General features: G+C 35.3%; 1 protein-coding gene across 1 annotated transcript in view; it reads right to left on the bottom strand.

The window, feature by feature from the left end:
• The window catches only part of LOC115432778 (polypeptide N-acetylgalactosaminyltransferase 10-like), a 268,778-nt gene that overhangs the window by 150,308 nt on the left and 91,007 nt on the right, over nucleotides 1-27,463 (bottom strand). Inside the window, exons 3-4 of the mRNA XM_030153782.1 lie at nucleotides 24,220-24,358; nucleotides 7,242-7,408 (exon numbers count right to left, since the gene is read on the bottom strand). Of these exons, the coding sequence (XP_030009642.1) occupies nucleotides 7,242-7,408; nucleotides 24,220-24,358 (306 nt within the window). The remainder of the gene's footprint in view (nucleotides 1-7,241; nucleotides 7,409-24,219; nucleotides 24,359-27,463) is intronic.

The raw sequence follows: 27,463 nt of genomic DNA, 5'->3' as shown, positions 1-27,463 counted from the left end.
AAACAAGCACTAGTATTAACAAATAAAGACCCAAACATCCACAGATCTAAACTAATACCTGTTGATTCCCAAATCCTATCAATACATGTAAATAATTGGTGTAAAATACAGTTATTCGTCTTTTTATGGTCATCAGATATGACCCATTTGGACGTTCAGAGGCTCCGTAGTTACCATGAAAACGCCATCATCTTCCACAACATTGATTCACCAGTAAAATCCATGCAGTTGGATCAATGACAGTGGATGGACACACTTGGTTTATGTTCAGTTCATGATAGATTTGACTGATAAAAGTCACTTTTTCTACAGTTTTATCTATTTTTCATACAATAACCCTCAACTTTAATCTGAGATTTATGAATATGTACATCAGGGGTGTCCAAACTTTTTTTAAAGAGGGCCAGATCTGATAATGTGGACATTGCCAGGGGCCAGTGGTCCCTTTGGACGTTTTTTAAACAGTAAAAATTACATATAAAAGCGCTGTTCTACAACAATTTTATTTTCATTGTCACAATGTCATTTTTTAAAATGGCAATGTAACCAAATCTAAGCCACTCAGGTGTGAACAAATTAAAAAAAAAAAAAAAAAAAAAAAAAAAAAAAAAAACATTTCTGCCTTCCTTTCACATCTGGAATCAGATAACATAGAACAAACTGTGTGGAGTATCTTAAACGTCCAAGAAGTTGATAAAAATCTTAACCCCACATTCATTTTAAACATGACTTATATGAGTAATCATTACTCATATATTACTCAGTAATGCAAAGTCTGTTAACGTTTCAGATGAAAACATATGACTCTTACTCTTGTCTTTCACAAAATCATTCAGAAAGTAATATTTTGTGTCACATCTACAAGTACATAACACCAGCAGTTAGAGGCAACTAACCTGGCAACTTGGTAGCCTGCCTTGGTGGTGAATTCATTGAACTCCCAGGTTCACATGAAGAGTCACTGTTGAGTTTAAAGCAGCTTGAATTTGCTTCACTTTTTCGGAGCGCTCACTCCCTGCTAGCTTGTTGTATGCGTTAGCATGTTTTGTCTGCTTGTGTCTCTTTACATTGAATTCCTTAAACAAGGCAACAGTCTGTTGACAAATTAGGCAAACATAATCGCCTCGATTTTCAGTGAAAAAAAATTGTAATTCCCATCTCTCCTGGAAGCGGCGGCCCTCACTGTCAACTTCTGTTTTTTTATTTACAGGCACCATGGTTAGAAATTATCGAAAAGGGTTCACGGCGAGGTCACAGAGCCAGATAGAGTTAGAGTGGTGCTGCCACCATGAGGTGAAAGGAGAAACTGCATTTTGAACCTTTTATGATTCATGTACTCGGTTCAACAGTCCAAGCGGGCCATAAATAATACATTCTAAAACCCAAGCTGTAGGCCGTATAAAATCTGACCGCGGGCCGTGATTGGCCCCCGGGCCGGACTTTGGACATGCCTGATGTACATGATCAGAAAATTAAATACAGGAAAATACCTGATTTATACTTATAAACTGCAAAATACAGAAGATAATATAATAAATGATGATAAATCACTTGAGAAAAGTTAGCTATAGAGACAATTTCATGTGGGAACTGACACAAAAGTAGTGCTGGGTCTTTATGGGTTAATGTTTTTTTTTTTTTTTAAATGCTCTTCCTTGACTTTAGCTATAAAATTATGCAAACGAACATAAATATTAATCAGTAAGGACCCAAACATCCACCACCAACTAAAACCACCCACTGATCTAAACTAATACCTGTTGATCCAATAATCCTATCAATCCATATAAAAAATTGGTGTAAAATAGTTCATCATCTTTTCATGGTCATCAGATATGACCCATTTGGACGTTCAGAGGCTCCGTAGTTACCATGGAAACGCCATCATCTTCCACAACATTGATTCACCAGTAAAATCCATGCAGTTGGATCAATGACAGTGGATGGACACACTTGGTTTATGTTCAGTTCATGATAGATTTGACTGATAAAAGTCCCTTTTTCTACAGTTTTATCTATTTTTCACACAATAACCCTCAACTTTAATCTGAGATTTATGAATATGTACATGATCAGAAAATTACATACAGGAAAATACCTGATTTATGCTTATAAACTGCAAAATACAGAGGATAATATTATAATAAATGATGACAAATCGCCTAAAGGTTAGATGTAGAGAAAATGTCATGTGGGAACTGACACAAAAGTAGTGCTGGGTCTTTATGGATTAATGGTATTTTAAAAAAAAAAAAATGCTCTTCCATGACTTTGGCTATAAAATTATGCAAACAAACACGAATATTAATCAATAAGGACCCAAACATCCACCACCGACTAAAACCATCCACTGATCTAAACTAATACCTGTTGATCCAATAATCCTATCAATCCATATAAAAAAATTGTTGTAAAATAGTTCATCATCTTTTCATGGTCATCAGATACGACCCATTTGGACGTTCAGAGGCTCTGTAGTTACCATGGAAACGCCATCATCTTCCATAACAGTGGATGGAGACATTTAATTTATGTTAAGTTAATTATATAATTTATAGAAAATGTCACTTTTTCTTCAGTTTTCTCTGTTTCTGATATATTAACCATCTAATTTAATCTGAGTTTTAATGAACATTTACATGATCAGTGACTTAAACATAGGAAAAAACCTGACTTTTACTGAGAAAAAAAATCCATTAATCCTATCAATATATGCAAATAATTGCTGTAAAATGCAGTTTTTCATCTTTTCACTGTCGTCAGATATGACCCATTTGGATGTTCAGAGGCTCCGTAGTTACCATGGAAACACCATCATCTTCTACAACATTGATTCACCAGTAAAATCCATGGAGTTGGATCAATGATAGCGGATGGAAACACTTAGTTTATGTTCAGTTAATGATAGATTTGACAGAAAAAGTCACTTTTTCTGCAGTTTTCTCTGTTTTTGATAGAATAACCCTCAACTTTATTATGAGCTTCAGTGAACATCAACATGATCAGTGAATTAAATGCAGGAAAATACCAGATTTTCTCTCAAAAATGCAAAACACGGAACATAATATTAGAGTAAAAGGTGATAAACCCCTTAAGAAAAGTCAAAAAAAGAGAAAAAAAAAAAAAAAAAACTATTTTGGAATTGCCACAAAAGTAGCACTGGGTCTCTATGGGTTAAATAAAGTGTTTGATAGAATGTTCAGGGGTGTCACACGCATTAATACTTGCTTCAGTTCAAAGCACCATAAGAACAGTAAAACAATCTCAAGACTGTAAATGTTTTTGCACATTTGGTGGAAAAAAGAATTAATTAAAATATTTGTTGTCACTGAGTCATCGTTCTTCTGTTCTTGAAAACCTTGAGTTTATACCAAACCATTGACAGATACTGTAGTGATCAAATTTATGTCAATATTGGACATTTTTACACAGTATGAATAGAAATAACAGCCTGTACCACATAAGACGCTGTTAAATACAGGTGGACTAATACTGGAGGGTAAATGTAAGTACTTAAGCCATCATGTTGTAAAAAAATAAATAAATAATGACGTCTGTATTGTGTTTGGGCATCATGTACAGACAAACTACTTGTATTCTTACTTCTACAAAACATTTAGTAACAGGCAGAATATTATTAAAATTCTGACATTCCAGGTTGTTCACATTTGTTCAGGTTATTCACACTTTTGTGAAAGTATCATTTGCAGATTTAAACACTTTCATGTAATTGTACTTTTTATGCTAAAAGAAACAGAAAAAATTGGAGTTGTCATTAATTACAGGTTATTATGATAGTATTTTACTGTTGTGACCCACTTTAGATCATACTGTCCTGTATGTGTAACCTGAACTAAAATGAGTGTTCATATCTTGAATGTAATATTTGCATTTCACAAATTCATCCCATCAGTGGCGTGCACAGACTTTTTGAAGGGCAGGGGCGAAAAGTAAAAAAGGGTATATACAGCACGTTCTCACCACTGAAGAGGACACTTTATAGTGTGTTTTGGTTCTCAAAAACGCACTTCAGCACACGTTTTGAATCCCAAGAGGGCACTAGCACACATTTTGGCTCCCAAGAGGGCACTAGCATGTGTTTGGCTCCCAAAAGGACACCTGAACACACCTTTTGACTCCCAAGAGGTCACTTAAGCACACATTTTTTCTCCCAAGAGGGACCTAGCACATGTTTTGGCTCCCAAAAAGGACACTTTAGCACACCTTTTGACTCCCAAGAGGGCACTAGCATGTGTCTTGGCTCCCAAAAGGCCACTTGAACCTTTTGACCCCCAAGAGGGCACTTTCGCACACATTTTGACTCCCAGGAGGGCACTTTAGCATGTGTATCGGCTCCCAAGAGGGCACTTGAGCATGCATTTTGACTCCCAAGAGGTCACTTTAGCATGCATTTTGACTCCCAAGAGGGCACTTTAACACACGTTTTGGCTCCCAAGAGGGACCTAGCACATGTTTTGGCTCCCAAAAAGGGCACTTTAGCACACCTTTTGACTCCCAAGAGGGCACTTTAGCAAACATTTTGACTCCCAAGAGGGCACTTAAGCACACGTTTTCACTCCCAAGAGAGCACTAGCACACGTTTTGGCTCCCAAAAAGTCACTTTAGCACATGTTTTGGCTCCCAAGAGCACTCCCAAGGGCACTTTAGCACATGTTTTGAATCCCAACAGGGCACTAGTATGTGTTTTGGCTCCCAAGAGGGCACTTTTGCACACCATTTGACTCCCAAGAGGGCACTAGCATGCATTTTGGCTCTCAAAAGTGCACATTAGCACATGCTTTGAATCCCAAGAGGGCACTTTAGCGCACGTTTTGGCTCCCAAGAAGTCACTTTAGCATGCATTTTGACTCCCAAGAGGGCACTTTAGCACACCATTTGACCTCCCAGAGGGCAGTAGCACGTATTTTGGCTCTCAAAAGTGCACATTAGCACATGTTTTTAATTCCAAGAGGGCACTTTGGCATGTGTATTGGCTCCCAAGAGGGCACTTTCGCATGCATTTTGACTCCCAAGAGGGCATTGGCACACGTTTTGGCTCCCAAAAGGGCACTTTAGCACATGTTTTGGCACCCAAGAGAGCACTTTAGTGTGCGTTTTTCAACAATTGGACCACAGGGTTTCTAAACTAAAAGATCAGTAGTTTCCTAGAGGTTAAAGTACTGGAGTACCATGGACGATATATCATACATGTTAATTCAAACATGTATTCATATAGGCATGCCTTGCATAATTAGATCAAAGTTCTGATTTCAGTATTTTCGGGCTGATGTATCTATACTGCGGACCTGAGTTTGGATGTACATCAAAATAACAGTTAAGCTGAAAAAGTGTTTTGCTTCAGATTCAGCCGTAAGCTCATTTCCCTCTGCAGTCCCTGGGCAGGTGAGGACAAATACAAAAGCCCACACTTATCAACAGTTGTAGCTGCACATGTTCTACAAACACTTCCCAGACTATCCCACTGGCAAACCTTAAATTTCACGATTATAGGGTAATAAATGCTGGAAACACTGGTGTCTCTAAATGGGTTTGGCACCGCTTCAGTGTAAATCCTGCAAATATAGACTGTCTGAAAAGAAGACTCAGATCTGCAAAGATCCAATACCATCTCCAGTAGCCTCTTGTGCATTTGACCCGTGCTTTTGGCAGATATTAAATGCAATTCAGTGGGAAAGACGTATCTAAGATGTGAGATGTACCTAATTATGCTTCTTTGGAGACTCCTCTGGCGTTTTTCCAATTTCCTATAACTTAAGTTGCTTTATGTTTCCATTCCATTCCTCTGTAGCAGTGGGGGGTGTCTCTGCCGAGTGTTAACCTCTAAATGAGTCTTAGGTGGTGGAACATCTCATTACCATGGAGACACATCCTTCAACGAGGGACCGTGACAGAGAGGACTAATTAACAAGCCATTAAACACTTTCTTAAGAGGGCTGGTGAAGAAAGACACAAAATAACTCACACAAACCCACACAGGAAAGGAAAGGCTCATTACAAAGAGCAGACAGACACAACACCAGACACATGACTAAATGCACACATCCTGAACAGAGCGGTATAGACTTAACTTTCATCATCACTGTGAAAATTAGGCACCTATTGTTAAATGAACAATTTCCACAGCCATTAGCTTCCAAGTAACATGAAAAGGTTCTTGTGTCTGCAGATGTCCCTTTTCTTGGTAAAAGTGTATTGTTTTTTGTTTTTTTTTTGTTTTTTTTTTGTTTTTGCTAAGGACACATTTGTAAGTCTGTTTTCTGCAGCTGAATAGTGTTGAGATCCAATTATTATGAATTTACAGTAAAATCTCAACAGTATTCTGCTGCATTAATGTCATACATCGTCATACTGGGAACTGCAATTCAATCTGGAAAAAAAAAAAAGAAAATACATATTTCCAGTCCTTTAATGCATTATGACTGAATGAATTATTTGCAAAGATGTATAGTTCACTTTATGATAAACAGTAGAGTTTTTTTGGATAGATTTATTCGAAAAAATGAACAATATATGTATGTATGTATGTATGTATGTACGTACGTACGTATCTACGTATTGTACCTATATATATATATATATATATATATATATATATATATATATATATATATATATATATGTATGTATGTATGTATGTATGTATGTATCAACGTATGTATGCATGTATGCATGCATGTATGTATGTATGTATGTACCTATGTACCTATGTATGTATGTATGTATGTATGTATGTATACATAACTAACGCTGGCGTGAAACGAAAGTGAAACTTTACATACTTTCAACGTCCAACTCCCTGCTTCTCTTCCTCTATTACACAGTGGATCTAACGCAACATTTTCACAATTCTAACTGGACACACAAATGCTGGGCCCCATGAATTTGTCACACACACACCCCCCTCCCCCTTTCCTTTCCAGCGCCCCAGTGCATGGGGGCATTCGTGAATTCTGAGACTGCCGACATTTCGGTTCAGGTGAACATTAGTGTCACTAATGTAAGATATAGGTGGAAGAAAACTGTCTGGGAAGAAACAAACACAACATGTCCCAATACTTTTGTCCATATAGTGTATTGACCCTAAAGTAATAGGTCTGGTTTGTGGAAATGTAAAGACTTCAGTACAGATACCTGAAAACTCTACTTAAGTACAGTAAATATTTCCCTCTGATACCGGCTAATGTGAACCCTGATGTGTGTGTGTTGTCGTTGTTGTGTACCTTTGTCGCTGAAGTCGTCCACCAGGATGACCTCTGCGATGAGCTGTGGAGGAGACCGGTTGAGTACACTGTGGACGGTCCTGAGCAGAGACGTCCAGCCTTCGTTATGAAACGGGATGATGATGCTGGTGTTGGGCAGCTTCTCCGCGTATAGCTTCTGTTTACAGCTGCGCCCAAAAAATAAAGACATGAATACTTTTATTTCTCCACTGCATTCTCCTTGTCTTTACCGTAGGAAGGATTAGAACATGTCATTCACATCTCATATGTATTCACATCCTCTGCACATCTCAGGTCAGGCAGGTGATACATGGATTCAGAGCCGCGATGGATGTTTTTGAACAGTCAGGTAGACAGCGCTCCTATATCAGCTTGCTGAAATCGCGATGCAATCTTCCCAGAAACCACAGTTCAATCCCCTTTTCTATCATTTACGTTTACTGTGATATTTGTGTTTGCCTGCCTCTCAGTGAGAAATAATCAAAGCAAAGACTAAAAAGAGACAATTTCAATGAATCCAAGCTATTGCACATATACAGCATATGTTTTATGCTTATGTTTACCTGTTTGTTGGACAATATTCAGAGAAAATGAAAGGAAAAAAAGATTGCATGAAAAATACATACATATCATACAGTGACGGAAAATTGCATTGTAACAATAACGAAACAGATAACAGGTCTTTCAAAGCCATGCAAATTGGTGTTGAGCCTTGAAAATAGCATAAAAATGACTCGTCCGGTAGATATATAGATCTGGTGATGGGCAGCAGTTACAGTTATTGCAATATGTTGACATGATACAGCTGTCGACTGCCAGAACTCAAAGGGATTCAAAAGTCGACTGAAGTATTAGCTGAAAAAGGACAGAGAGACGCATCGAATACCTTCGCTTCTATTTCAGGCAGAGACACATCCCAGAATTTTTAGGAGATGAAACAGGTATTTTCTTCGTAAGGGGGAGTAATACAGATTATGTGGGTAGAACTAACCCCTGTAAGCATGTGCAGATAATAGAGAAGACACTAAACACACATGAATATTCAATTAAGACACCAACGTTTTAATCACATAAGGAACAGGCCTGGGTGGTGGAGGAAACTGCACCATCACCAAGTGCCAAGAGTCTCATCGGCTGAAACAGTATGTGTGTTTCTATCCAGCTGATTTCATTTGCATTTCCCATTTGCACATTAAAAGCCAAAAGAAATGCCAAAAATTCAGAAAAAAAAAAGGCTTTTTTTTTTTTTTTTTTTTTTTTACTTCTGCAAACGATGGAAAAATATTGTGTCAATGAAGGTAAATGTGAATGAAAAGTGCAATGGAGATTTAGGCAACATTCAGATTGCAGGCAACTGTGGCCCAATAGTGACGGGACTTTTGGTTCTTTGAAGGGAGTCGTTCAATCAGGAGCCGTTCACTGAAAAGAGCCGTTCAAAAGACTGGCACTTTTATGTTTTTTGCATTATTTTGAAACACCGATTTTTTAATGACTAAATAGGCTACATGCGATGATTGACATTACATTTTAAAGGTGTTTAATTGGCGCGGCAGTAAATATTATCTTACCGTAAAAAAGAATAGTTAGTTAAATGTGTCGGCTAAATACATGACATTAGAAATGACATTAGACAAATGCTGGAATTTGACAAAAAAAATCACGGTACATTATGTGGACTAGTCTGTAGCCTAAAAATGAAGAAGAAAATAAAACATTTTCTTATGAAATAACATTTTAGTCTCCTCAAAACAAGAACAATAAATGTGTGTAAACATATGGAAAAAATTGCACAAAAAAACAACAGTGATTAACCCTCCGGTATCCGGGTGCGCCTTTTAGGCACACTTTGCACTTAGTGTTAAAAAACTTCATATTATTTTTCACAATTTAAATAAAGCTAGAATTCAAAAGTTGTTCATTTTTGCATGATCTTTAAAATTCTGGCCACCAACTAAAATGTGCACATTGTAAACAAAAGAAAATTACAAGACTAGCATCTGTCTCTCAAGTGTGCCTAAAACGCACTATTCCTTCCATTTGATATGTATGATTAGGACTGCCCTGGATTTACAAAAATAAAATCAAATTACAGCAGAAAAATAAATCAATATATAATATTTAATAGTTTGATTTATAGGTGTGCATTTTTCACACACTTGGTGACAGATGCAAGTATTTTTGAACATTTGACCTAGCGCCAAAAATAAAAATGCAAATTAACCAATGTTGAAGTTAATCATTAACATATGCCAGGATGAAAAAAATCAAATAATATGTGATCCACTTTTTATGTAGTATACTGAAAAAAAATATTTTTTTGTGTTTTTTGCATCCAAAAAAATGGTTTCTTTACATTACAAACACAGCATTTAAAGGGTTAAAAAAATATGACAATTATTAAGTATTTGGTATTTTTATTTACGGCTCAAGTTGATGAAATAGAAAAAAAGTGTAAAATAACTAAAAACAAACTGTATGAAAAATGTATTGGCATTATTCCATAAGTGTGCCAAAAAGGCACACTTGGTGCTTAGTAAGGGCCTTGCTGGACGGGATACCAGAGGGTTAATCACTGCAATTACAGTACTTGAATAGCTAAAAAACTGTAGTGCAAATAAAATACTTCAAGTAACATTGCAAAATACCTCATATGTCTAATGTAAATATCAAAATGATACCACATCAGAAGTTCTCTCACTTCTACTCTGTATATAAAGATAAGGGATTGTAGAAAAATAAATAATATAAATAATGTTTTATTTTATATATATATAAATATATATATATATATATATATATATATATATATATATATATATATATATATATATATATATATATACAGGGTGGGGAAGCAAAATTTACAATGAACATTTAGTTGTTTTTTTCTCAGCAGGCACTACGTCAATTGTTTTGAAACCAAACATATATTGATGTCATAATCATACCTAACACTATTATCCATACCTTTTCACAAACTTTTGCCCACATGAGTAATCAGGAAAGCAAACGTCAAAGAGTGTGTGATTTGCTGAATGCACTCGTCACACCAAAGGAGATTTCAAAAATAGTTGGAGTGTCCATAAAGACTGTTTATAATGGAAAGAAGAGAATGACTATGAGCAAAACTATTACGAGAAAGTCTGGAAGATACTATTAAAGAAGAATGGGAGAAGTTGTCACCCGAATATTTGAGCAACATTTGTGCAAGTTTCAGGAAGCGTGTGAAGGCAGTTATTGAGAAAGAAGGAGGACACATAGAATAAAAACATTTTCTATTCTGTAAATTTTCTTGTGGCAAATAAATTCTCATGACTTTCAATAAACTAATTGGTCATACACTGTCTTTCAATCCCTGCCTCAAAATATTGTAAATTTTGCTTCCCCACCCTGTGTGTATATATATATATATATATATATATATATATATAGATATAGATATAGATATAGATATAGATATATATGTATATATCACTGGGGAGTGATATATATTGATATATATTGGTGGGGACACTAAATTGACAGGCAATTGGACACTCCTTAAAAAAAAATAAAAATAAAAATGAACGGTTCTTTACAAAGACTCGGTTCCAATCGTTCATTTCAAAGAGCCGTTCAAAAGATTCAATTCGTTTGTGAATGTCACATCACTACTAAATACTAGCTTAAAGGTGCGGGAGACTTTCGTGACTAATTTTTCATCAGATCTGTCAAACCTCAGTCATATCCTCAGTATCACGAATCTGAAAGTCTTTCTGTTATTACTCACCTGAATCTCTTGCATTACAGTGAACAATTTCTTAGTGCCATCCACCGTAAACAAACCATTTGTTTACAAACCAAGCCGGGAGGTAACTCGGGCATCTTCAGAATTTTGTCACGACATGCAATGTGGGAAGCGAAGGCTCACGCAGCCGCCTTACAGTGGCAGCTGGAAAAGACACAATGCGGAAACGGCAGGAGCTCCCTTCCCTCTACGCATATTCCTCTAGCCGTTTCCGCATTTCAGCCGTTTCCGCGTTGTGTTTGTTTCATCCATATAATACCATATGGTTGCGCTGCTGCTGTCGCTGTCAGGTGACTGTGCGAACCTCCCTTTCCCACAATGGACGTCGCGACAAAATTCCGAAGATGCCCAAGTGACCAAGTGAAAAAGTAAAGCAATAATTACTTTCCCTGGTAACTAATTACATTTATGAAGGCGTAATTCCATGACTAATTCCATTACTTTTTTGGGAAAGTAACTAGTAACTAAAACTAATTACTTTTTAAAATTAATTTGCCCAACACTGGTCCAGACCAAAACATACAAACTCTACTGCTATCAATCGCGAGAAGTTCCTGCTTTAACTCTGTCGGATGAAGAAACCGAACGTGTCGAAGAGCCTGTAAACATGAGGAAAGTGGGTCAGCGGGGAAAGAACTTCGGCTTTTTTTTTTTTTTTTTCGCGATGAACACTTTTTACGAGCGGCTGGAAGAGATGTTGAGGCTTTGCAGTGATGCTCCTGACAACTTCCTTCCTGCATCAAAGACGGCTGTAATTTTATGATTTGTGGCACATACAGCTGTTATCAGCCGCCAACATGTGCTCCGATGACGGGCTACAGCGATCGCCTCGTACATGATCATAATAGAGAGCGGAGGGAGAGCCTGCAGAGGAGCTAATCATGGGAGGAGAGTAATGTTTCTCACTGATGGAGGGGGAGAGAAAGTGTGTAGTGAGCTGTGTCAGTCCATCAATGTCTGTGTTCAACATCAGCCGCCGTGTTACTCATTCAAATATGATCGCTGGGAGACAGGCCGGGGATGGAGGTCTATGTGTGTATGTGTGTGTGTGTGCGTGTGTGTGTGTTTGTGAGTGTGTGTCCTTCAATTACATCTTGTCGGCGAGCTGAAATCGAATGTGTCAGTCGCAGGTCTGGGCCGGGCTGCCTCTGAGGCTCTGACAACATGCCAATCACCGAGAGGCAGACGCTGCCTTCGGGGCGGACAGGGTGAACGTGAAGGAGGTTTGGTGGGGGGTGGGGGGTGGGGGTGGCATCAGAGCAGGTGTGTCTGTCTGATTGGACACAGGAGACGACGAGCAGCTGGTACATCAGTCCACATAAACCCAGACGTCCACTAGAGTTTATCCACTCTAGGGCTGCATGATTTTGGCCAAAAATAAAATCCAGATTTTTTCCTCTAAAAACTCAATTTTCAATTTCTGAGTAAAACTACAAAAGACAACAGAAGTAGTGATGGGACTTTTGGTTCTTTGAAGGGAGCCGTTCACTGGAAAGAGCCGTTCAAAAGACTGGCTCTTTTATGTTTTTTGCATTATTTTGAAACACAAATGTTTTAATGACTAAATAGGCTACATGTGATAATTGACATTACATTTTAAAGGTGTTTAATTGGCACAGCAGTAAATATTATCTTACCGTAAAAAAGAATAGTTAGTTAAATGTGTGGGCTAAATACATGACATGAGAGGTGACATGAGGCAAATGCTGGAATTTGACAAAAAAAATCACGGTACATTATGTGGACTAGTCTGTAGCCTAAAAATGGAGAAGAAAATAAAACATTTTCTGATGAAATAACATTTTATTCTCCTCAAAACAAGAACAATAAATGTGTGTAAACATATGGAAAAAAATGCACAAAACACAACAGTGATTAATCACTGCAATTACTTAAATACCTGAACTGTAGTGCAATTCTCAGAACAAGAACAGTATGTTGATAAATTGACAGGCAATCGGACACTCCCTCCTTAAAAAAAAAAAGAATGTCTCTTTACAAAGACTCTGTTCCCATCGTTCATTTCAAAGAGCCGTTTAAAAGATTTGATTCGTTCCTGAACGTCACATCTCTATGGCCCAAATTCGATTTTTTTTTGTCCATATGTGATCTGTATCCCATCTGTTAAAGGTGCGGGAGATGTTCATGACAATTTTTCATCAAATCTGTAAAACTTCAGTCACAGCCTAAGTATCACAAATCTGTAAGTTACATCTGCAATTACAGTACTTAAATAGCTAAAAAAAACTGTGGTGCAAATAAAATACTTCAAGTAACATTGTAAAATACCTCATATCTCTGATATAAATATCAAAATGATACCACATCAGGAGTTCTCTCACTTCTACTCTGTATATAAAGATAAGTGATTGCAGAAAAATAAATAATATAAATAAATAATATAAATTGTGAACATTATAAAAAGCTGTATGTATGACACACACACACACACACACACATATATATATATATATAGATATAAAAAAAAAAAAAACAGGCCAAATGTTTGGACACACCTTCTCATTCTTCGCATTTTCTTTATTTTCATGACTATTTACATTGTAGATTCTCACTGAAGGCATCAAAACAATGAATGAACACGTGGAATTATGCACTTCTTTACAAAAAAATGTGAAATAACTGAAAACATATCTTATATTCTAGTTTCTTCAAAGTAGCCACCCTCAGCTCTGATTATTGCTTTGCACATTCTTGGCATTCTCTTGATGAGCTTATATATATATATATACACACACACATATATATATATATATATACATATATATATATATATATATATATATATATATATATATATATATATATATATATATATATATATATATATAATCAGTATAAATCAGATGAAACGGTTGTTATCCATTTTTTCCATGTTTCATTTGAGCACAAAATCGGGAAATGGCAAAACGAACCGCTATTCTTATTTTGAAAAGGAAAAATAATTTAAAAAAAGAGTTGTTTTTTTGCTTTTTCATTTTTGGTTTTAAATTGAAAAACAAATGAACAAATGATACATGGAATTCAAACCCCTAAGGGTTAATACTTGAATGTTTCTTCCAACAGAAAGTACATTGTGCCAGTTATTTTATTTATTTTTATTTTTTATTTTTTTTCAAAATACAACTTGGTTAAATCATTTCAGTGTGTGTATTAGTACTTTCTGAACATTTTGAGCACTATTTCAATAACACTGTGATAATAATAATAACCGTGTTAATTTTGGTGACAATAACCGTGATAGGAAATTTTCATATCGTTACATCCCTACTTTTAGATAATACATACAGTACAATTAATGCCATAAGTATGACCAGTACAGGTACACTTTAAATTGTTTAGACCCCAAGACAAAAGTGCCTTCAAACATCGCACGTATAGTGATCTCAGTCCGACTCAAACTGGCTCACGTCGTTGCCGGTGACTTACTTTGTCAAATCTCCAGTGGCAAGTTTCAGTGTCATAGCCTGCGTGTTTTTTTGCTGTATTTATAGGCTGTAGCACGCCTGTCACCAAGAAGTGCAGCGGTATTATCAGCTTTTCCCCTGGTGAAATGCTGTCTCCATAGTTTGTGTTTTCTGTGTTTATTAGAGGTGACACCATCTCCTCTGGTAATAAAATCTTCTCAACCTTTCTTTTTATTCCAAGTTTTCACAGTTTCATCAATGCAGAAATGCAGGTGTGGTATATAACTCACAATCACTGTCCTCATGCATTTTTAAAACGCAACAAATCATTTACAACAGGGGTGTCAAAGTCATGTTAGTTCAAGGCCACATTCAGTCTAATATGATCTAAAGTGGGCTGGACCAGTAAAAAAAATATAAGTAATAGTATAAGAACTTATAAATAATGTCAACTCCAATGTTTTTTTTTCTCTGTTTTTGAGTGAAAAAAGTCAAATTCCGTAATGAAAATATTACATCTACAAACCGTACTTGAATATAACGTGAACGAATATGAACCTGAAAATTCTTAAGAAAAATCAGTACAATTTTAACAATATTACGCCTTTGTTTATCACTTATCCATGTGCATCACAACTTACAGATCACAAATACACAAAACATTTAATAAGAGGCAGAATATTGGTACAATTCCACTGACTACTCTGAAGAAATTTCAGGTTATTTACATGTTTTGCTAAAGGCTAGTCTGTAAATGTAAACAATTCTGTGTAATTTTCCTTTTTTTTTTTTTTTTTAACACAACAACAAAGAGAAAAATGTGTACTTTTCATTTTTTATAAGGTTATTATGATAGGATTTTACTGCTCTGACCCACTTGAGATTGAATTGACCTAAAATGATTCTAACATCCTTGATTGTTAATATCATTAGTGTAATTTCTGTATTTCACAAATTCATCCCAGGGGCCAAATTGGACACTTTGGCAGGCTGGTTATACAGGGTGGGGAAGCAAAATTTACAATATTTTGAGGCAGGGATTGAAAGACAGTGTATGACCAATTAGTTTATTGAAAGTCATGAGAATTTATTTGCCACAAGAAAATGTACATAATAGAAAATGTTTTTATTCTATGTGTCCTCCTTCTTTCTCAATAACTGCCTTCACACGCTTCCTGAAACTTGTGCAAGTGTTCCTCAAATATCCGGGTGATAACTTCTCCCATTCTTCTTTAACCCTTTCATGCACAAATTATGAGAACCTTAATCAAAATTTTTTTCCTGAGTGTTTTTAGTCCACTTTAGGCATGAAAAAAACAATGCGACTGAAAATTTTCTTCTGAAAAAGAAATAAAAATTAAGAAATAAAATAAAAATAATTGAAAAATACATTAAAAAAAAAAAAAATGTTATGAACCTATTTTTCATAAAGTTGCAAAAATGTCCACTCAGCTGGACACCACACATTTAATTGTTGATGCACAGAAACATGTATTTACTGATAAATTGTGGGAAAACTATGGGGAGGGCTTGTAATTCTTGGGGTTTATGATCAGGAGAGATCTACATAATGTTACCAATTCATGTCAGAAAAGATATGTAGTGTCTTAAAACTTTAATAAAGATATGTGTAAAAAAAAAAAAACAACAACAAAAAGAACAACAAAATCCATGAATATACAAGAGAACAACTGTAGAATAGCTGTCCACTGTACTGACCACTGTGCATGAAAGGGTTAATAGTATCTTCCAGACTTTCTCGTAATAGTTTTGCTCATAGTCATTCTCTTCTTTCCATTATAAACAGTCTTTATGGACACTCCAACTATTTTTGAAATCTCCTTTGGTGTGACGAGTGCATTCAGCAAATCACACACTCTTTGACGTTTGCTTTCCTGATTACTCATATGGGCAAAAGTTTCTGAAAAGGTATGGATAATAGTGTTAGGTATGATTATGACATCAATATATGTTTGGTTTCAAAACAATTGACGTAGTGCCTGCTGAGAAAAAAACAACTAAATGTTCATTGTAAATTTTGCTTCCCCACCCTGTAGGCCCCCGGGCTGCATGTTTGACACCTGTGATTTAGTCACAAAAAAGCTTGAAAAGCCAGCAGTTAGAACAGAAGTCAAGAGACTTACTGCTATGGACTGCAGATACAGGGTGGGGAAGCAAAATTTACAATATTTTGAGGCAGGGATTGAAAGACAGTGTATGACCAATTAGTTTATTGAAAGTCATGAGAATTTATTTGCCACAAGAAAATGTACATAATAGAAAATGTTTTTATTCTATGTGTCCTCCTTCTTTCTCAATAACTGCCTTCACACGCTTCCTGAAACTTGTGCAAGTGTTCCTCAAATATTGGGGTGACAACTTCTCCCATTCTTCTTTAATAGTATCTTCCAGACTTTCTCGTAATAGTTTTGCTCATAGTCATTCTCTTCTTTCCATTATAAACAGTCTTTATGGACACTCCAACTATTTTTGAAATCTCCTTTGGTGTGACGAGTGCATTCAGCAAATCACACACTCTTTGACGTTTGCTTTCCTGATTACTCATATGGGCAAAAGTTTGTGAAAAGGTATGGATAATAGTGTTAGGTATGATTATGACATCAATATATGTTTGGTTTTAAGCAATTGACGTAGTGCCTGCTGAGAAAAAACAACTAAATGTTCATTGTAAATTTTGCTTCCCCACCCTGTACAAGAGAACACCGATCACTGATGAGAACACTGATCAGCCTTGGCGGAGGTCTGCGCTCTCCGAGTGCTTCTAGTTCTGTAATGTGAGTGGAAATGTATTTTCATCTCCATAGTTCTGCAGTGTTTTCATGCTCATTAGCTCAGCGACACAAAGCTTTATAGAGCATAATACACAATTCATCTCTTTGCTTTATGAAATATTTTGTTTATTCTGTATGTCTGTAGGAATGAAATCTGGATGTTAGATTATACTGAACCGCCTTTTTTTTAGTTTCACCAGTAAAGCTTTTGACGAATGCATAACAATGTTCAGAGTCCAAAAAATGATGAAAGAAAAGAATCCAACAGCCTGTCAGAACAGGATGAAACTAAAGGAAATGTCACCTTCATCACGTTTACACTGTGGCATTTACAGATGCAATTAAATCAGGAGATTTTGGATCAGCATGTTAGCCTACACTCTCCACCTGTATCATCAAAACACTAATGTGCCTATCCAGCAGGGGTGTCAAACTCATTTTAGTTCAGGGGCCACATCCAGCTCAATTGGATCTGCAGTGGGCTGGACCAGTAAAATTATAATATAATACAGAAATAATGTCAACTCCAAACTTTTCTCTATGTTTTAGAGTGAAAAAAGTAAAATTATATTATGAAAATGATTGCATGTACAAACTATCCTTTCAAACAATGTGAATAACATGAACAAGCTGAAAAAATGTGTAATTTTAACAATACGATGCTTCAGTTTATCATTTCCACATGTACATTATAACTTACAGATCACAGTGGATCTACAAATACACAAAACATTTAGTAACAGGCAGAATATTGGTAAAATTGCATGTACTTCTATTAAGGAATTTCAGGTTGTTCATATTTGTTGAGGTTATTCAGATATTTTTTGCAACATTATACTTTACATAAATATATAAATAATAATACATGTAAATATGTAAATATATGAAAAAGACAAAAATTTGGAGTTGTGAGTATTTATAGGCTACTATGACCCACTTGAGATTGAATTGGTCTGAATGTGGAACCTGAACTAAAACGATTGTTAACATCTTAGTGTAATTTTTGCACTTCACAAATTCATCCAAAGGGCTGGACTGGACCCTTTGGTGGGCCAGATTTGGCCCCCGGGCCACATGTTTGACACCTGTGCTATACAGGGTGTCCCTAAAGTCTGGACACATGGGCCAAAATGAATATTTGCAAGAAATTAAATTGTCAACATTTTATTTTTTATTTATTTCACCTTTATTTAACCATTTAGAAGAGAGAAGAGAGAGCACATTACTCCAGTGTTGGTTTCCCTGCACTGGCTACCGGTAACCTACAGAATTGATTTTAAGATTCTACTCCTCACGTATAAAGCTCTAAATGGAACCGGACCAAGTTACATTGCAAACTCACTGATCAGTTATGTACAAACTAGAACACTGAGGTCATCAAACGCAGGGTTACTAGCGACTCCCAGAAATATTACAAAGAAAATGGGGGACGCAGCCTTTACTAACTATGCACCAAAGTTATGGAATACAATTCCAAAAGACATTAGAGAAGCCAGTTCACTGAATATATTTAAAACCAAATTAAAAACATTTTTATTCTCATTAGCCTTTGAAAGGAGATAAAAATGGGGTCACAACTCAGGAACCAGGAATGTGCGGTTTTTATTTTTATTTTATTTTATTGTATTTCTGTTTTTATTTTTTATTTTATTGTATTTCAAATTTCATCTTATTTCTTGCACTTCAAAAATTCTATGCATAATCAAATATTTTAATGTGCGCTGTTTTTATATTTATTTTTATTTTATTGTATTTCTAATCAAATCTTAATGTATTTTAATATTGTATTTTTTCAATCAACGTGAAGCACTTTGGGCTACAATTTCTGTATGAAAGGTGCTATACAAGTAAAGTTTATTATTATTATTATTATTATTATTATTATTATTATTATTATTATTATTATTATTTAAGTTAGTTGAGAACTGATTCTTATTTTCAATAACAACCTGGACATATACAGACAAAACAACCAATCACACCTAATTTAGATAAACCAATTAAAATACTAGTGGCATGTCTTTGGATGGTGGGAGGAAGCTGGAGAACCCACGCAAACCCCGTGGAGAACATGCAAACTCCACACACTTATGGCATGTGGAATGAAACTGTTTTTGGAACTGACTGTTCTGCTGCGAAGGCTATGGAACCTCCTACCCGAGGGCAGCAGGGGGAACAGTCCGTGATGGGGATGGGAGGGGCCCTGGTCAGAGTGTTTCACAGCGGTGTTCTGGTCAATGCTAAATAGTCACATTTGTGTCATCTTGCGGCTAGCTAAACTCATCTTTACATCTGTGGTGAGAATTTGAATCAAATGCCTTATTTGTTGCAAGAGCAATTACATGTCCATAAATCGAGGTTATAATAGTTTTGGATTTTTCATTATAGTTTAGTTTTATTTAGTTTTGACTTTTTTTTCTCCAATTCAGTTAGTTTTAATTCATTTTTAGAGCAGGTTTTCTAGTTTTTATTAGTTTCCTTTTTTTTTCTTCGTCTAAATGCTTAGCTTTAGTTTGATTTTAGTGTTAATTTTAGCTTTTTCATATCTTTTATCTTCTACCCCAGGGGTGTCAAACTCATTGTAGTTCAGGGGCCACATTCAGGCCAATTTAACGTCAAGTGGGCCAGACCAAAAACAATAATTGCATAATAACTGATAAATAATGACAACTCCTGTTTTTTTCCTCTTCGTTTTAGTGCAAAAGAAACGAAACAAAAAAAAAAAAAATCAAAAACATTAAATTTTGAAAATATTTACATTTACACACTATCCAAACAAAAAAGATGTGAATTACCTGAAAAAAATGAAATTTCTTAAGAAAATTAAGTGCAATTATAACAATATTATGCCTCAACTTATACATGTGCATTATGGATCAGTTCTACAAAGGCACAAAACACTTAGTAACAACCGGAATATTATTAAAATTACACTTAATTTTCTTGAGACATTTTAGGTTATTTTCATTTTATTATTAAAGGATAATTTGTTCATGTAAATATTTTCATAATTTAATGTTTTTTTTGTTTTTTTTTGTTTTTTTTTTAATGTTATTTTCTGCACTATAACAAGGAGAACATTTTGAAGATGTCATTATTCATCAGCATAACATGTTTTTTTTTTTTTCCACATTAAACCAAGAAGAAAATTTGGAGTCATTATTTATAGGTGATTATGTTATTATTTTCCTTGAGATCACAATGGTCTGTTTGTGGAACCTGAACTAAAACTAGTTCAACACTCTTGGTTGATTTTATCTTCAGTGTAATTTTTTACACTATGCAAGTTCCTCCCACGGGCCGGATTGGACCCTTTGGCGGGCCGGATTTTGCCTGCGGGCCGCATGTTTGACACCCCTGTTCTACGCTGTCGTATTCAAATAAATCCCAGACAGGACTCTGCTGCTTTCTCCCAACTTTAGTTTCCATGTTTCCAGGTAGAGTGGGGACCAGAAGGCGACTAAACAAGTGATGAGAAGTAACGGACCGTGAAGTGTCGTATGGTGCCGCTAGCTAAAATTGCTAGAGTGAAATAATTCACTTTCGTATCAGTCCGACACTGACAAAGATGAAAACGAAGGGAATTTTATCCGTAATTTTTATACGTTTTAATTAGTTTTATAAGCACACAATACAGTTTCAGTAAGTTATCGTTTTTTTTCTTTTACACTGTAAAAAATAACTGTAGAATTAACAACAAAAAGTTATAAAATTGCAACATAAAAAAACTGTAAATGATAATATAATGCAAAGTTGTTCATTTGAGAAGATTTTTGTGTTAACAATTAAATCAAATATAGCTGTAGTTTTTACAGGAGGAGTATGTGAACAAAACCAGATTTGTATGTAGAAATTATGTATTTCTATTGTTTTTAGAAAATAAAACTGTACATTGAAAAACAATGTGGTGCCATTTAAATTGCAAAGACCATAATGATGAAATAACGGCATATTTGCTTTATATATATATATATATATATATATATATATATATATATATATATATATATATATATATATAGATGGATGGATGGATGGATGGATGGATGGATGGATGGATGGATAGATAGATAGATAGATAGATAGATAGATAGATAGATAGATAGATAGATAGATAGATAGATAGATAGATAGATAGATAGATAGATAGATAGATAGATAGATAGATAGAGAAAGTATTAAAAAGTAAACATTAACAATGTAACATTTTAAATTTGTAAATGAATGGGTCGATAGAGGTGGTAGAGCGTCTCATCCAATAACCAAAGGGTTGGTGGTTCGAATCCTGGCTCTGATTGTCCATATGTCAAAGTTCACATGGAAGACACTAAACCTTAAAGTAGTCACAGTAGGACAGGGTGGATTTGGAAAGAACTGTGGACACCATGAAGGTGTAGAAAATGTGCTAAATAAGTGCAGACCATTTACCATTTAAATCCAGTGTTAAATATAGATGTTTAAAATGTTAAATCTACATGTTTAAAATGTTATATCTACATGTTATTCTGTAAATATGCTTATAGTTGGATGTGTTTTTAACAGTATTGTTCTGGAAACCACAGCTGCCAGTGTTTTTTCTGTAAAAACAACAGGATTTTTTTTTTTACAGTGTAGTTATAGTTTTTATTTATTTCAGTTAACGAAAATGTTTTTTCAATCCTAGTTTTCGTCATTTCGTTTATGATAATAACCTTGCCATGAATAGGCTTTTATAGTAAATGCAACTTGTGTGTAAATTAAGCTATTTGTATATTGCGTTTATTCTCAGTATCTGACAGCGGGGAAGGGGCCAGGCTGTTAGATGTGTAAGGTCAAAGAAGGTCTACATTTATAAACACAGATAAAACGAATGGGCCCTCTGGGAGAAAGCGGCAGACTGGTGTTCAAATATACATCCCACATAAAAGACAAGGGAGGGTCAAGTGTCAGTGGAAAGTTCTTGTAAGACAAAGGAAGCTGTGATTAAAGGCCTTTCAGAATGCTTTCTGTGATTGAAGGAAAACGCCCGACTCAAAGCAGTCTTGACAGGCTGTGCTTTTTCTGACAGGAATTTGAGAACTTGAATAAAGGTTGTTATTTTATCACTTTTTCCTCATTCAACAGAAGCCCCAAAGGTAGTCGTTCACAAACAGCGAACCGCCTCTGCATGACCTGCAATTCCTACGGAGATGGATGCGAGTGGATTTTAGAGGGTCTAAGTCTGAAGAATCATTTCCAATGTTTACCTGAAGGAGAAGTACGCTGAAAAAAGTCAAAAAGGAGAAGCTTTCCATTTCTAAAATGCGTATGTGATGAGGATGCAATTTAATGTAATGCTCCATGTCAGGGTGTTTGCTCTTTATCCATGAAAAATTAAAGACTTTTTCAAAAGTGCGATTTTTTTTCCCAAAACCTTGACTTTCTGTTCATTTATACTTGTGTGCCTACCTTTTCGGTTGAGACTGTACCTGTTCTGTGTGATAGAAAAGTAAAAAGGTCATGTCAGGTCTGTGCTTTTAAGTATATTTACATTTAAGTATTGAGTTAATTAGTAAAAGAAAATGAATGACACTGGTCCTTAACTGTTGAAGCCCAAGCTACACTGTAAAAAAAAAAACCAAAAAAACAGTAATGTTCCAGCAGCAGAGGTGCCGAAAAAATACTGCAAAATAACAGAAAATAACCATTTCATAAAAATATGGTAATTTTCCATAATTAAAATACAGTTTTTCCCCTACCTTTACATGAGATTTTGCTTTTTTTTTTTTTTTTTTTTTTTTTTTTTTTTACTTTTTAATGTTTAATAAAGAATATTTACATGTATTAAAACAATCAAATTACCTATAAATAAATAAATGTATGTATGTATAAGTAATTTTCAATGAGACTAAGTTGTACAATCCACTGATAAAAACTGTATTTGAACAGTTTATCAGTGCTTATACATGTTATACATTCACAAAAATACATTTATTCAACATTTTTGTTGTGAAACCTCCCATAATTACACAAGATATTTGTCAATTAATAAACAAGTCTTGTTAAACTTACAGAGCAAATACTTCTGTAACAGTTAATTGTCAGTAATTTTATCCTGTTTTATTTCATTTATTTATTTATTTTTTCAGTATTAAACTTTAAATTAACAGTTTAATCTCATTAATGAAAAGTAAATATTTGTGAAATTATGACACATTTGCAAATGTATTTTAACTGTATTTTTCTGTGAAAAAAGAAAAAAAAATTCTTTTAAAAAAATGGAAATTTCATGGTTATTCACAGTTACAGTTTTTTGTGTTATTTTACATTTGACATGTAAAATCACAGTCTGTTTCTGTCATTTCATTGATATTTTCCTGTATCTTAAAAATACAGGAAAAATCTGTAAAATAAACAGTAAAAATTTTGTTAAATTACATATTTTTTTTTTTTACAGTGTAGGGATTCACAGATTCAACTTTTTCAGTTCTGATGCTGATACCGATGCTGGGGTCCTACGTAGCAGTTGATACCTGATAGTGATCTGATATCATTGTTGATTTAGAGCAGAGGTTCTCAACTGGGGGAGGGGGGACAACGACACTCTCTGCAAGCACACATCAACGACACATACCCCCCCCCCCCCCCCCCCCCCCCCCCCCCCCAACACACACACACCCCTTAAACAGATTAAGATTTATGGGCAGGAGGGGGGGGGGTGTTGCATATCGTCCGGCACACTTTTTTCTTTTTCTTCCCCCTATTTTCTTCTTTCTTTCCTTTTTTTCCTCTTTTTTTCCCCTTTTTTTTCTCTTTTCTTTTCTTTCCCTTTTTTTTTTTTTTTTTTTTTGCAAGATTACACATGTAACTGTGTAATCTTGTAACTGGGTGTTGTATTCAGTGCTGCCTATCGGCCAGGACTCCCTTGTGAAAGAGGTTCTTAATCTCAATGGGATTTTTCCTGGTTAAATAAATAAATAATGTACAAACAAAACTTTAAAGGTGCGTTTACTCACTTTGCATGGCGGATGTCGGGCAGGGAGCGGTTGAGGGAGATCCGGTCGCTGACGTAGATGTTAAATCCATTTTCCCTGTAGGCCTGATCCACTCTGTCAGTTTCCGACAGAGGGAACGCCTTACCCTGTTCTCCATTTCCTGGATCAAACACACAAATATGCATGCATGTGTTAGGTTCTTTGTCACAAGGTCCATAAACTGGCAATATAATTATATGGTAGGATACTTTTCCTTTTGGTCTACCTTTAACATTTTGCAGTATGGTTAATGCAATGACGTTAATGCAAATCAACACCAACCCTTTAATAGTGCATTACGCAACTGAAGTGTCTGGTTCATCTGAAATTCATTCTTTTTTTATAACATGATGTTGTGCTAAATCAGTGTTTCTCAAACTGTGGGGCGGACCCCCTTGGAGAGGTGCAAGCACTTTTGAGGGTCATTTTCAAATTTTTCACAGGGGTACAATCTATCCATATCTAAAATTAGGGATGTCCGATAATATTGGCCCACCGATATTATTATCGGCCCGATATTGGCATAACAATGTAATATCGGTGAATATCGTTATCGGTTTTTTTGCCTATCATTAAAACCGATAAAGTAACGCCTTGATGTCGCTACTATGTTGCAAATAAAAGTTAATTTTAGATGAAATTTAGGCTATATAATGTATATTATTATGGACGGAGGCAGTAAATCCAGGTGTAGATTACTGCACAAAGTGAGAATTTGATTTTCCTTGGTCAGGATATGTACAGCATATGTACAATTCAGGAACCAGGAATGTGCGGTTTTTATTTTTATTTTATTTTATTGTATTTCTGTTTTTATTTTTTATTTTATTGTATTTCAAATTTCATCTTATTTCTTGCACTTCAAAAATTCTATGCATAATCAAATATTTTAATGTGCGCTGCTTTTATTTTTATTTTATTGTATTTCTCTCAAATTTCATCTTCTTTCTTGCACTTCAAAAATTCTATGCATAATCAAATATTTTAATGTGCGCTGTTTTTATATTTATTTTTATTTTATTGTATTTCTCTCAAATTTCATTTTATTTCTTGATGTATAATCAACTCTTAATGTATTTTAATATTGTATTTTTTCAATCAATGTGAAGCACTTTGGGCTACAATTTCTGTATGAAAGGTGCTATACAAATAAAGTTTATTATTATTATTATTATTATTATTATTATTATTATTACAGCAGTGGCGATTTCTCATAGACTGCAAGGGAAGCCCGGCTTCCCCTAAAATTACGAAAATTAAATGGTTAAATATGTTCAGTTGTGTTGACATTTCATTGACTACAAATGTGTTAGAACACGTTCATCTCACAGATGAGTTTGTTCAGAATCAGCTTTATCACAAATCAACAAACGCGATGTTGTTCACTTCTCATCCATCCCCGTTGCGCTGTTTTCTCATACATCTCTGCTCAGTGCATTTGTCCGTAGACGTCGGGCGTCTCTGGGCTTCAATGGGACTGAGTGGAACAGTTTTTTTCATTGTCTCAAAACTGGGCGGTAATTGGATAAATGCCACGATGTCGTCCTGCCCCCAGACGCCGGGAGTCTCTGGGGGTGAATGGAGCTGTGGGCGGAGCTCGGCCGGGCTGGACGTCAGAATCCCACGTGCTGATTGGAGGATCGGTCGAAAAGCTGAATCCCGTTTGATTGACAGGTATTTTCAGATCTCCTCCTTCACTGACACAGTTCAGTTTAATACTGTCGCACATTCTGCTGTGAAATCAGAGAGAAACCACTACGAAATTACTCGTTCATTTCTTGCACTGTAAAAAAACACACTCATTGGACTTCCTTGTTTCAATTTAACATAATTTCAGCGTTTTCTTGTTTCACTTACATAATTTAATCATTTCTTGTTAGTGTTTAATATCGTTTTTGTAGATAGTTAAATCAATCAAACTGTCGGCTAGGTCGGAGTGAAAGGAACATCTCCTGTTTAAAAAGGCTGAAGTCTGACACCCACAACACAATGGGCCAAGGCAATCTAAGCAGAGAGGACACTGGTCCAGTCCCTGGAAAAGACGCCTACTTGGTTCGATAAGGTTATTGACCATTTTCTTAAAAAGGAACGGAGGACCGAATGTATGTTTAAATAACTTGACAATTTTTTTTGATGTAAGCCGACAATGAGCTTCCCCTGTCTGAAGGACGAGCAGCCGCCACTGATGTACAGTCAGTCCAGTTTGGATTTCCAAGGCTGACAATTAATACTGAACAAACAAGAACTCAAACTATGAATTATGAAAGAGCTGCAGCATCTGAAACCGACCACAATGAACATTTGACAGATAAACAGAACCACAGTGCTTCAGTTTCGGCTTCAGAATTTGTCATGTCTTTTATGGATTGTGATTGTCTCTCTCAACTCACCATATATTTTTTTTAGTAAGTTGTTTGTTTTTTTTTTTTTTTTTTTATCAATTACTAGAAATTTCAGGCAACCCCATTTGAATTCCAGGTGACCCCACATAGACCCCAAGGTTAAAAAACACTGATTTAGATACTGCAGACATATTTTTTACAATCTCATGTGTTCCAGAATAGACCCATAAGTCAACGTCAGTCAGTCCCATTAATAGATTTCTGCCTTAAACATCTATGTTTAGCACTGTAAGCCCGGAATTTGTATTTACTAAAATGCTTTAATTACAATGCACTTAAATGATTGAAGTTTTATGATGTTACTATTAAATGTTAAGTGTATTCTACTAATTTGTAGACATAGTTGAAAGTACGAAAAAGTTGAAGTTGAATGGAATTAAATCACTAAGTTTTAGTCATGACCACACCTTTTTATCGTCACATTGCATTGTGGGTATTGGGAATGTTGTTGAAAATGTGTTATTTTTCTGTGCAGGGGTTCAGCGGGGTTGTGGTGTTAGTGTTAATTTGGATTTAATGTGTGTATGGCAGTGTTTATTGGTCTTTTTGTGTTTGTTTTTGTATTTTTGTAGAGCTGCACCATGAGTCAGAGCCAGAGGAAGAACAATGGCTTTACTGTTCATCTAAGGCTGTTGTTGTACATTGGAAAGCTTAAAGTATTATCAAATTAAAAGTATGTCCCGTACTGGTAAATGACATTGTGCTAACTTCCATTCATACTACAATATATTAAGTTGAATAAGTTAAAAATTATTATGGTCAGGAATAGGATTTTGAGTTTGATTAACTTAAAAAAAGTTGTTTAATCAATGATAAATTAACCC

The sequence above is a fragment of the Sphaeramia orbicularis genome, chromosome 14 (assembly GCF_902148855.1).
Source record: "Sphaeramia orbicularis chromosome 14, fSphaOr1.1, whole genome shotgun sequence".
NCBI classification, from domain to species: domain Eukaryota; kingdom Metazoa; phylum Chordata; class Actinopteri; order Kurtiformes; family Apogonidae; genus Sphaeramia; species Sphaeramia orbicularis.
Note: the sequence above shows the minus strand (reverse complement) of the source record. Positions and strands in the feature narration are given on the sequence as shown.